The 12169-nt window shown below is 43.7% G+C and overlaps 1 protein-coding gene across 1 annotated transcript; it reads left to right on the forward strand.

Moving 5' to 3' along the window:
- Positions 1–1626: 1626 nt before the first annotated feature.
- Enpp5 (ectonucleotide pyrophosphatase/phosphodiesterase family member 5) lies at positions 1627–10591 on the forward strand. The gene is made up of 4 exons (XM_052745401.1): positions 1627–1761; positions 4561–5424; positions 6825–7001; positions 9246–10591. Exons 2-4 carry the CDS (start codon positions 4596–4598, stop codon positions 9671–9673), a joined length of 1434 nt encoding a protein of 477 aa, XP_052601361.1. The 5' UTR covers positions 1627–1761; positions 4561–4595; the 3' UTR covers positions 9674–10591.
- Positions 10592–12169: the final 1578 nt, after the last annotated feature.

Consider the following 12169-nt stretch of genomic DNA (forward strand, 5'->3'; position numbering starts at 1 on the left):
GTTTTGAGCGAACACAGAATTGGCTTGTTGGGCTGGGGAGATAAGGACTTACCAGACTGAACCACCTCCTTCCAACTCTGAGCCATTTCAAAGGTCAGGCAGGGCTCAGGGCTTGGGAACAGCTTGTGCCCCTTCACGGTCTGGGGTCAGGCTGCGCACAGAAACCACCTCCCTCTTAGTCTCCATCCCACATGCGGAAAACTATAAAGTCACTATGGCAGAGTGCCCAAATGCCCTTCGGGGTGCTGCTGCTCAACTTAGTGGGTAGCCACTGTCCCAAAGGCTAAGACCAAAATGCTCAACTCATTTAATAGCACAGCAGAAGATGGCTACAAACTTCAGAGCTCCAGCACATGGAACACAGAGTATTTGCTACAGACACCAAGGTCACTGCTGTGGACGCTTGCAGCCGTCCCAGATCATTAAATGTTGAGACTTCAGTTGTGGCAATCAAGCAGACAGTACTGCCTATTGCAGACAGACTTAGAATTCTGTCTAATTCGATTGCATCAGGATAGGGACCCGGGTAGCTAGATGGGTCTCTCAGAGTGGCATGGTGTCAGCACATATAATTTGACTCAAATAGACAAATCAGCATCCTGGCTACACCCCTTCAGGCCTTAAGCTATCATTAATTATATTTTAAAAATTAGTTTGCTGAAGTTAAGAGAGAGAGAGAGAGAGAGAGAGAGAGAGAGAGAGAGAGAGAGAGAGAGAGAGAGAGAGAGAGAGATGAAACTGAATCACTAACAAACCAGCAATGTGGGTGCCTTCCTGAAATTACAGCTTTAATGCACTGTGGACCCAGCAGCATCTGGAGGCCGGCAACCATCCAGATAGCTCTGCTTTCCTCTCTGTAAATTAATCCAACCCGGACCCTGGTTTGGTTTAACTGGAGCTTTCCGGCGCTACTGCTCAGCAAACTCAGAACCATAAGCTACAAACGCGTGGAAGTTACACACTGGACTACAGAGCTGAGTCGAGTCCCGAAGCCTTTTGTAGACAAAGAACTTGACACCAGCTGTTCATGAACAGAACTAATGAGCACTAGGGATGTAGCTCGGTTGACTGGGTGCTCAGCTGGCATCCAGGAAAACTTGGGTTCGATCCCCAGAGCCTCATAAAACCAGGTGTGATGATGCACCCCTGTGATCCCCAGCGCTTAGGAGGTCGGGCAAGAAGGTCTTAGGTCCGAGGTCATCCTGGCCTACAAACCAAGTTCCAGGCCAGCCTGAGCTAAATGAGACCCTGTCTCAAACAATAAACACCATCTCATGGTATTCTGATGTCCCTCCTCCTATGAAAGCCTACGGAATGACGTCACCAGTTTATGATAAAGGGAGAGGAAAACTCAGGCCTAGAGGTGGAACAAAAGTGAGTTTCAGATTACCAACCAGTGGGATAGCACATTACAGTCTCTCAGCATCACTGACACCACAGGCCCTAGTGGCAAAATTCTGAGTGACAGGCTTTCCCCGAGTCTGGCCACCAGGTCCCCTTCCTCCAAACCCACACAGCGCCCACCCCCGCTTCCACTGATTGACAGGCGGCACAGCTACTCCTAGGAGCGGATTTTTTGCCCGGGTAGAACGACAAGCCTGCGGGAGCCAATGGCATTCCAGGAACGGGGCGGGCGGCGACGGGTCAGGTGCTCTGCGCTGGGGCTGCGTGCAGGTGAGCCTTCGGGATCCGCGGGCGGCGTCCCCTGCTCCCGCCACCTCCCCGCCCCAAACGCTCCAGGACAGACCGACTGCAGCACGGGTGAGTCCCCGGGGATGAGTGTGGCCTGCCTCCCGAGGCCCACACTGGGGCTGTCATCAGCCCGGGGTGGGGGTGGGGGTGGGGGCGGGGAGGCCTAGTAACCCCGATGGAGAAGAGGCGGTGCATCCAGGCACCCCCTCGAACCCCTTTATATAAACCCACTCCTCTTCCCTGCACTCCTCTGCCCCATGGTTGGTGCTCCCGATTGCCCAGGCTCTGTAGGGGAAAGGCTAGGGATTGGGAAGGCCAGGGCGATTTGCATCCAGATGTAGCGGTTTTCAGAGCTTTGTGCCGTTTCTGCGTAGAAAAGAAAGATTTGGGTTTGGTTTTTTTTTTCCTCCTCCCCACCCCCACCTGGGTTATGTCACCCATGTAATTACGTTTTTTTTTTTTTTTTTTTTTTTTTTTTTTATTGACGAGCATTCCTGAGCTTTAGACAGCGCTTGACGTCTCCTCGGCTCAGTTTGCCTCAGGAAAACAGTTTTCCTCTATTTACTGCAATTAACTGAGTTTCCTAAAATAGATGCAAATCAGATGTTCCGTGCAATTGATTCTTTCTTGGCGATAAATTATATTTGATTGATAATAAGTTGTGGGTTTTTTTGTTTTTGTTTTTCTGTGTTGGTGAGATGGGAGAAAAAATTGGGGGAGAGAAAAGAAAAGGGAAGGAACCATGATCAGTCACAAAGGTTAGTCAGTATACTTGCAGTTCCCTGCATACGACTAATTCCCCCATTGCAGCCGTTATTAATGTGGCTTCCAGAACTGGACAAAAATGAGTGGCATTCAAGATACAATATTAAATTTATGTTTGGAGACATTGTCTTGAGACCAGTGTCTACGACAGTTTCAGCTTTAGGTGAAACTACAGTTAAGAACAAAAGAAATCTTAGCCTATCAGTGGTGGCATGAGCCTTTAATCCCAGCACTCAGGAGGCAGAGGCAGGTGGAGGCAGACAGATCTCTGTGAGTTCAAGGCCAGCCTGGTCTACAAAGTGAGTTCCAGGGTAGCTAGGACTACACATAGAAACCCTGTCTTGAAAAACCAAAAACCAAAACAAGAAACAAATCTTACCTTAAGCTCCTTTGTATCATTTGCATACAGCTCATGCTTCTGAAAGCAAAGCCATTACCCCACACAGGTTACGTTCGCCTCAGTCTAGAATACAGTAGGACGAGACTGGGCCTCTTCTGAGTTATGAGAATGTCTTCACCGTGTTTGAATTAGGAAGATGCCAGAAGCGGAGTACAAGAGATTTCTCTGCACAAAGTGTGGTTGGGATTATTAGTGGTCAATAAAGGGAAAAACACAGGACGCTTCCTTATGTGCAGTCCTGATGAGAACTGGTAAGATCTACACAGAATCAGTTATCCATGCTTCCTCCTTGCATTGGCTTTTAAGAAACATGTGCAGACATAAACAAAAAAAAAAAACAAATGTGGATTTTAAGAAATTGAATCCTGGGAAATGCTTTCTCTGTGCACGTCATTGATAAGATTAACTGCTGACTGATTACAACCTGGGGAAAGTCAAAATCGAATTTGAGAAGTATGCTTCCATTCATACTTAATTTAGAATCTATTTGTGCAGTACACAGAACCCTAAGATTTGATTAACAAATGAATACAGATTACATTTTATAAATATATTTGAAAGCCACAAATTTTATTCCATTCAAGAAACCATGTTTAGCTGGGCAGTGGTGGAGTACACCTTTAATCCCAGCACTTGGGAGGCAGAGGCAGGCAGATCTTTGAGTTTGAGGCCAGCCTGGTCTACAGAGTGAGCTCCAAGACTGCTAGGGCTACACAGAGAAACCCTGTCTGGAAAACCGAAAGAAACAAACAAAAAAGAAGCCAAACTTGATGGTTTTCCTCCTTACAGAAATATCTCTTAAGACAGAAGATTCAAGCCTAGGGTTGGCTATAAAAATGTATGATATAAGCGGGGCGGCAGTGGTGGTGCACGCCTTTAATCCCAGCACTCGGGAGGCAGAGGCAAACAGATCTCTGTGAGTTCAAGGCCAGCCTGGGCTACAGAGCAAGTTCCAGGAAAGGTGCAAAGCTACACAGAGAAACCCTGTCTCAAAATACCAAAAATAAAAAAGTATGATATATTATATGTGTGTATGTGTTTAAATACCACTATTGAATATGTTAATAGTATTTCCTGTTGCTAAGTTTCTGTATTGGTTTATTTATAAGAAATTCCGGCAGTCACTTGACTATCTAAAAGTTTCTGGACAGAATTCTGGGTTGGACATGTGAGATGACTCAACAGGTCAGGGGCTTGTAGACAAACCTGACAACTTAGTTCACCCCCAAGGACCCACATAGTGGAAGGCAAGAACTAAGTCTCAGAAGTTGTTCTCTGATTTCCCCAGGCACATTATGGCTTACACGTGTATAAACACATAGTACACACACACAGACACAGACACAGACACACACACACCCCAAATAAAATGTAATGAAAATGCTAAAGCATTCTAGATCATCCTGAAAGTGTCTCTGAAAAGTCATATATACCAATCATCTTTTTAATGTTATTGTGGAGCTCATTTCAATAATTCCTTTGAGGAATATATTTTGATGGATTATTGGAAAGTAAAAGGGGTTTCTGTAATGGCACTTAAAGCTTTTTGGCCCTGGTGTCCTGTGTCACATGGAGTTCTGCACCGTAATTTTTCCAGGCTGTGACTCATGATGTACACGGGATCGCTATCACTGTCACTCAGTTTGGAAGAAAATGTACAGATCCCAGTTGTCACCAGTAACTTCTTTATGCTTATTCTACAGATTGCCTTGTGCTGAGCTGACCAAGGACTTTGAAAATGATTCCAAAGTTTCTCGTGGTGTCTTGCACACTGGCTGCCCTAACTCATTCAACTGCCTTTTCTCTTCAGCCAGAACAGCAGAAGGTTCTAGTAGTTTCCTTTGATGGATTCCGCTGGGATTACTTATATAAAGTTCCAACACCTCATTTTCATTATATCATGAAATACGGTGTTCATGTGAAGCAAGTCACTAATGTCTTTATCACAAAGACCTACCCTAACCATTACACTTTGGTCACTGGTCTCTTTGCAGAGAATCATGGGATTATTGCCAATGACATGTTTGATCCTATTCACAATAAGTCTTTCTCCTTGGAACACATGAACATTTATGATTCTGAGTTTTGGGAAGAAGCCACACCTATATGGATCACAAACCAGAAGGCAGGGCATGCTAGTGGCGCGGCCATGTGGCCGGGAACGGATGTAAAGATCCATGAGAGCTTCCCTACCTACTACCTACCTTACAATGAGTCCGTTTCCTTTGAGGACAGAGTTGCCAAAATCATTGAATGGTTTACAGCCAAAGACCCCATCAATCTCGGTCTTCTCTACTGGGAAGAGCCTGATGACACAGGCCATGATGTGGGACCCGACAGTCCTCTCATGGGGCCTGCCATTTCAGACATTGACCATAAGTTAGGGTATCTGATAAAAATGCTGAAAAAGGCCAAGTTATGGAATAATATTAACCTAATCATCACAAGTGACCATGGAATGACCCAGTGCTCTAAGCAGAGGGTGATAGAACTTGACCGCTATCTGGATAAAGACCACTATACCCTGATTGACCACTCACCGGTAGCTGCCATTCTGCCAAAAGAAGGTAAGTCTGAACTCAGGGCGATCTGAGCCTAGCACTGCGCATGCCCAATGTGGAAGCTTCTGCCCTTCCAGCACACTGGCTTGTGTCATGACTAAGATTTAGTCCTAAGACTTTGAAAATAATGATCTCTTTTCTCAGAGTATAATTTCCCCCTCTAAAATACTGACTCTTGGGCTATAGGTTTTAAGCATTTTAGAATCACAAAATAAAAGTCATGACTCACCTTCTCAAGAGAAATGGATATGGCCTTTGAATACAATCACAGTCATCTCTTGGAAGCTGGTGACCCTCAACAGACCCTTAATCGAGGCCCCTTTATTAGGGAAGCAGTAGAGTACATGAGAAAGTACATTTGTCAATCTCTGGCTTATTTTCACTTCTGTCAGCAAGTTTTAATAGTAACTTGCATTCTTTGTAAACGTCTGCTGGAATCTTTCCCCAACTGTCCCCTCAGCATCGGCTACATTTTAAAGACAGGTTTAAAATGTTTAACATCCCAAGGTCTCAAACTATGTAGCTGGACATGCGAGGCCTGCCTTTCTGAAACTGTAGCACCGTGGAGGCTTGGGCTTAAGTATCAAGGGAGAGAATGGATTTGTGAGCAGCTGGACTACCTCACCATTGGGAATCGTGTCCTCTCGGGGGAGTTAAGCAGAATCTATTAAGTAACCATGTGGAAGTATGCCTGTGTGCCTGTACAAACAGTTTGCAACTCATAAGTTACACCAACCCATGAGGTTCCCTTAGGCAACTGGAGTGGTGTGGTGGTATTCTCATGTTGAGGTGTGGGGATTAGAGAGACAAAGAACAAATGGATTTGATGAATAAAAGTTAGAGATGGTGGCTAGATATGGTACAAACAAAGTTCTGGGGAGTTCTCCAATCCCCCCCCCCCCCCCCGCCACGATACATTGAGGGCCTTTCCATTTCTCAGGCTGCTTTTCACCTCTAGTCACCCTCTTCCTACCCCTGACCTCCACAAGCCATGCTGTCTTCTCTAGAGAGTCTGTCTCTACATCCATAGTGACTGACTGCCGTGTTTAGTCTCTCTGTGTTCTCTTGGGTGGGCTTCACAGAACCTGGTATTTAGGTATCATCTATAATACAGATGGGGGGGTATGCATCTGTGTGCATATTTAAGTCTGTGGAGGGCAGTGATTACTGCTTCTCTCAAAGGCCCTTTATTCTGTAAGAGCACGTGCTAGTTACAGAAGAGTAACTGTTTCTATTTCCCCTCAAGACAATTTCTCCTTAAGGGTATGGCGTTCCACCATGCATGGCTTCCTTTTCCTTGTGTTCCTCCTCCAGGCTTTTTTCATCAGCCAGGAGTCTCTTCCCCACCATGGGTGTCTGGAGGAATGAGTCTTGTTCTGAGAGCCTCTCTCCTCCTTTCTCCTTAGGTAAATTTGATGAAGTCTATGATGCGCTGGCTGGTGCCCATCCTAATCTAACAGTCTACAAAAAGGAGGAAATTCCAGAACGATGGCATTACAAGAAAAATGATCGAGTTCAACCAATCGTAGCAGTGGCCGACGAAGGGTGGTATATTTTGCAGAATAAGTCAGATGATTTTCTGTGTGAGTATGTTATCGTATTTCTTCCCATTCTGCACCGTTTCTTGCTAACTTGGAGGCTGTGGATAATACAGCAGTTTACTTACTGATATTTTAACTCTCTGTTACTTAAATGTTGAAGAATCTGTGTTGTATCAATACTCATCTAGAATGTTTCTTAAAATATATCCATGAGAAACGTACAAGGTTGAGGATATAGCTTGGTGGCACACAGGCTTGCCTAGCATGTAAGGCCCTGGGCTTGATCACCAACACTGGGGAAAAAGTGTATAAAAAATGTTGCTTTAGTTAAAATCGAGTTCCTGTCCTGTTTAGTGACTGAAAGCAAAGTAGTTGCATGGCCATGTGCTTGTAGTGTATTTGTGACTCCTAACAGCAGATATGTACAGCAACATGCATTCTGGTTTCTAACCATTTGTACCCGCAAATAACCTGTAAATCACTATTTGATCACGTCAAGGAAGCTGGAAAGACTGTCATGGGAATAATTTCTTCCTCCACTTGCTCTGTTTGTTAACTATGCAGGTAGATGGACTGCTCAGAAAAGGTCTGCTGATCTTTGAGAACATTTCTTTTTTTTTTTTAAGTTCACATACATTTAGAGAGGCTTTGTAGGACTTTGGGTTCTGTGAACTGCAATTACTCAGCAGGTTGTTTACACTTATTTTTTGATAGATAAACCTCAGTGTTTCTGTTTCTACGACATGCTGCTCATTTATTCAATGGCTAGGCTGCTACTGTGGTCCTTTTCTGCCAGAATTGTACCAGTTACTGAGTCAGGCATTCTCAAAGTGCATTCTGTGGCACAGCAGTGTCTAGATCAGCTGGAAATGTGCCAGGAAGGCACATCCTTGGGCAAAGTCCAGGCATACTGCATTGGACATTGTGAGAACATGGCCTAGCCCTCTGTCTTTATGTGGCCCCAAGGAATGTCATTCACAATGAAGTCTAAGAATCATCTCCCTTGGGCACTCATTATTAAATATTGTCCATTGAATCAAACATTTATGGTAACAACTACCATTATAAAACAGGGTCTCTGATTCTCTGTTACATGTCATATGAGAGAATTATCATTGCATTCCCATATGACTTAGATGGGAATCTCAACTTCTCACAGAAATGATCACAACCACCCTTAAATCAATTCTGGATTATATTACATAATGGCATATTTCTCAATGTTATTATTAATTAAACAGATGAGCAAAGCACCCTGTCTGATATTTGCTATTGGCTCCTAAGCCCAGCATTATTCTTCCTTGAATAAATTGAAAAGAATTATGTCATTTAGAATGACTTCTGCAGGTAGATTTGATTGACAGGAAGACGTCAAATTACTTTTGAAATGACAGATCCGTGACTTTCAGAGGTGTTGACTTGAGTTTTCATTTTCTACATTCGGATGCTGTTGTGAATTTCCTTGTAGCAAAGATAAGTAATAGAACTGGAGTCATGGGTCGTTTTCATGACTCTTAAATAAAAGCCTGTCAGTTTTCATAGGTCCCCATCTTAGCAGTAACCATCGTCATGCCTTTACTCTGGTATCAGCCATACATTCAGTTTTTAATAAGCAGCTTTAATCCTTTGTTTTTGAATGGAACCACTGGGTGTGCACGTCAGAAGACCGACCTCTTAAGTTATTTGTAGCCACACTGACACACAGAATACTAAGCTATGTCTTGCTCTGAGCCACCAGAGTCCAGACTTTTCCCTCTACCTACATGTTCTGACCTTTGTTTCCCATGGTGGGTCCTAGCTGTGATTGAAGGTTTGATTGCTGTACTGTCTTGTGTTTCTGAATTGCTTTTCACTTTTTATCGGCAATTGTGGGTTTCACTTTTATGATTAAGACTAACACCACCTTACTTTAGAACATTAGACATCATAGCTACCCAATAAGTATTTGCTAAACATCAGCCAGCTCCAGAACGGAACAAAATCAACCATCCACCTGCATTTCCCCCACCCCCACCCCCTGACTTGGCCCAGCTGTGCTCTGTTCCCTTTCTTCTTTGCTGCTTAAGGTAGTATGGACCATGAGAAAGATCTGTAACCATTTGACATTGGATGTCTTGAGGGGATTTGTGGGGTTGACAGCAGCAGAGATTATAAAAGATGATTTCATTAGTATATGGTCAAATTGGATAAAATTTGCACTTAAGATCAGAACTTGACCATGCAGAAATTCTCTCCACTTCAACGCCATCTGGTTGGCTAACTTATTCATGCATTTTCTCTTCACAGTAGGCAACCATGGTTATGATAATGCATTAGCAGAAATGCATCCAATATTTTTAGCCCACGGTCCTGCCTTCAGAAAGAATTTCACAAAAGAAGCCATGAACTCCACAGATCTGTACCCACTGCTCTGCCACCTCCTCAATCTCACCGCCCTGCCACACAATGGATCATTCAGGAATGTCCAGGATCTTCTCAGTTCAGCAAGTCCAAAAACAATTCCTTACACACAGAGTCCCACACACCTCCTTGGTAGTGACAAGCCAGGAGAGTATGAGCAAGAGGAGTCGTACCCTTATTACATAGGCGTCTCTCTCGGCAGCATTATAGCCATCGTTTTCTCTGTAGTTCTCATTAAGCATTTAACTCACAGCCAAGTGCCTACTTTACGCTATATGCAGGTTGAAGTTGCTCAACCATTACTACAAGCTTAGTTCTTCTCTAACATGGAATTGCATGTTGAAGTTGAGGGTGCAAAATTACATCAGTGGTAAACCTGCAACTTCTAGGAAGCTACTTACAGACATCTGCATAGGCCACCAAGCAGTTAATCCATACTTGGGCACACTCACACCTACATATGTACACACAGACCGATCAGAACACTCATATCTGCAAGTGATCAAAGACGTAAGAGGACCCCTCCACTGCTTTCTTTAGCTTAGTAGGTAGATCATGCTCGATTTGGGGTTGGCACATATAATGTACATACTTAACCACTTTGCACTATTGAAAGGACTTCACATGTTGCACTTTACCATCCAGTAGGTACCTTTGCTCTGAAATGCACTTTATAACTCTGTCTAGTAACTTGGTTGAAAATGACAACCTTGGGCATCTATGTCACCAAATACTAGCATTCCATGTACAGACGGAAGGAGGTTTCTAGCAATTCCTGAATAATGCAGAAATCTATCTCCTTAAGTGGGAGGAGGAGGCGAAAGCGAAAGCGTTGAAAAGTCAGTGGGACCCAGTTTGTGGCCTGCATAGTGGAGAGATGCATTTCCAGCAGCAGGTTACATTGTGGGCATTTCTAGTGAGGCCTCCCCACCAAGGACCAAAGTGTCCATGTACTTCTTCCCTCCAGTAGATTCCTGCACCTAAGGATGCATTCTAAAGGTCGTGTTTCTACCCCTTAGTCATTGCTCCTTGTTGACGAGTTCTAGTCCTGCTTCCATACTGAGGATGCCATGCACATAGACTTCTTTTCTGTGTAGTGTAGTAGTGGCCTGAAGAGCAGAGACCAGGCACCATCTCTGCAGTGGGTTTTTTTTCTCTCCTGCCTGTCATTATTTGCATATTTGCTAATAACACTATTAATCACATTAAAAATCAAGTGAGATTAAAAAATAGTGTTTGGTTTTGCTTATTTGTTACTTCTGGTGGCATGATGTGGAGTACAAACATCTTTTAATCCTGACACTTTCAAAACCCAGAGTTAACAGAAGAGGACAAACCAAATTAGGTGACATATAGGCCACCTAGACCTTGGAAAGAGTCCTGTGGAGCCAAAATGTGCACACTGTCACCACAGTGGCAAAGGGTACTTCTAGTAGGGAAAAAAATCTGTTGGTGATAGTAGGTATAGGAACACATAGAAACTCAGGTGACTTAATTTTGTTTCAAGAAATACTTGAGTATCTACCTGCCAGGTGTTTGCTGACGTCCAAGGTGAATCCGCTTTCCCAGATGTCTCACTGCCCAACTAGTAGTTCTCAGCTTCTTCATCATCTCAGCCCCTCCTGCTACAACAGCTTAAAGCTGTGCCTTTTAGATGGCCAAGCAGTGAAGTTTGGGGCGACAAGAGAACCTGCAAAGAAAAGCTTTCTCTAGAAAACAAAACCAAAACAGACATGAAGCCCTTAGAACACAGTGTGATGTTCTTTTGCGTACTCATACACCTGTTAGCTAGTAACTAAAAATGGCATAGTTATTCCAGAGCGAAAGGACTGGCTATGTGTGGAAAGTAACAGTGACAGAAACTGGGTTTTAACATGTCCCCTAAAATGAGGTGAATTGTTTATAAATGATTATACTCTCCCAAGGTAAAGAACATTAGTATATAACTTTCATTTCAGAAAAAAACTCTAAATAGGACAGAAGCGAATAAATGCAAATAAATGGCCAGTATCCCAGAGGATGCTGGGAAGTCAGACATCTGGTAGCAAATGCCTCATGAGTTTAAACTCTGGCTGTCTACATCCTGCATGTGTGCGCACACATGGTGACTGCAGCAGCTTTGAACATTGTGGAGACAGCAGTACAGTGACTGGGAGATGAGATTTAGTCTGTTTCAGGGTACTACTCTTCAGATGCCATATGCACATTCAGGTGGGTGTGTTCAGTTCCCTTTAGAAGGTGCTATTACCTCAGAACAAAGGGATGAGTGCATCACAGTTTAGGTAGGAAGGTTTGGTGACTGAATGGTTTGTTACCGAGACCCACATCCCTGTAAAATCAGCCATGAAAGGGGACAGCAGAAAGAAAGCTCTTAACTTTCCTGGGAAAATCTTGTCATCTGGAACCCTTTGGTAGCTTTCTTTTGTAGTTTAACCTAAATGTCTTCATGGTCCAGCTTTATGCAGGAAGCATGAACTAGCCCTCAGCAGTAACCCTTTAGACTGCCTGATTTTTATAGCCACAAACGAGAACTTGAAAGAGCAGGGTGGAGCTCTTCTTCCTCCTGCTTGCTCAGAGCCTCTTGCTCTTTTAGACACTCTGTACAATTTATTGGTAAGATTTTCTGTTAAGACTGGGTTTTTATAATGTTTACTCCCTCTGGTACCTGCATTTATGTTTATGCGTTTCTAAACTCCAATTCTGTAAAGTTAGCATCCTATTAGTCTTTTTCTTACAAGAAATTATTCTTGTCTAGAAAAACAGTCTAAGAGACCTGACTCTTGTGGCTGTCAAATGTTTCCAGCTATTTC

This window comes from Peromyscus californicus, unplaced genomic scaffold (assembly GCF_007827085.1).
Source record: "Peromyscus californicus insignis strain IS unplaced genomic scaffold, ASM782708v3 Scaffold_19__1_contigs__length_69161282, whole genome shotgun sequence".
NCBI classification, from domain to species: Eukaryota; Metazoa; Chordata; class Mammalia; order Rodentia; family Cricetidae; genus Peromyscus; species Peromyscus californicus.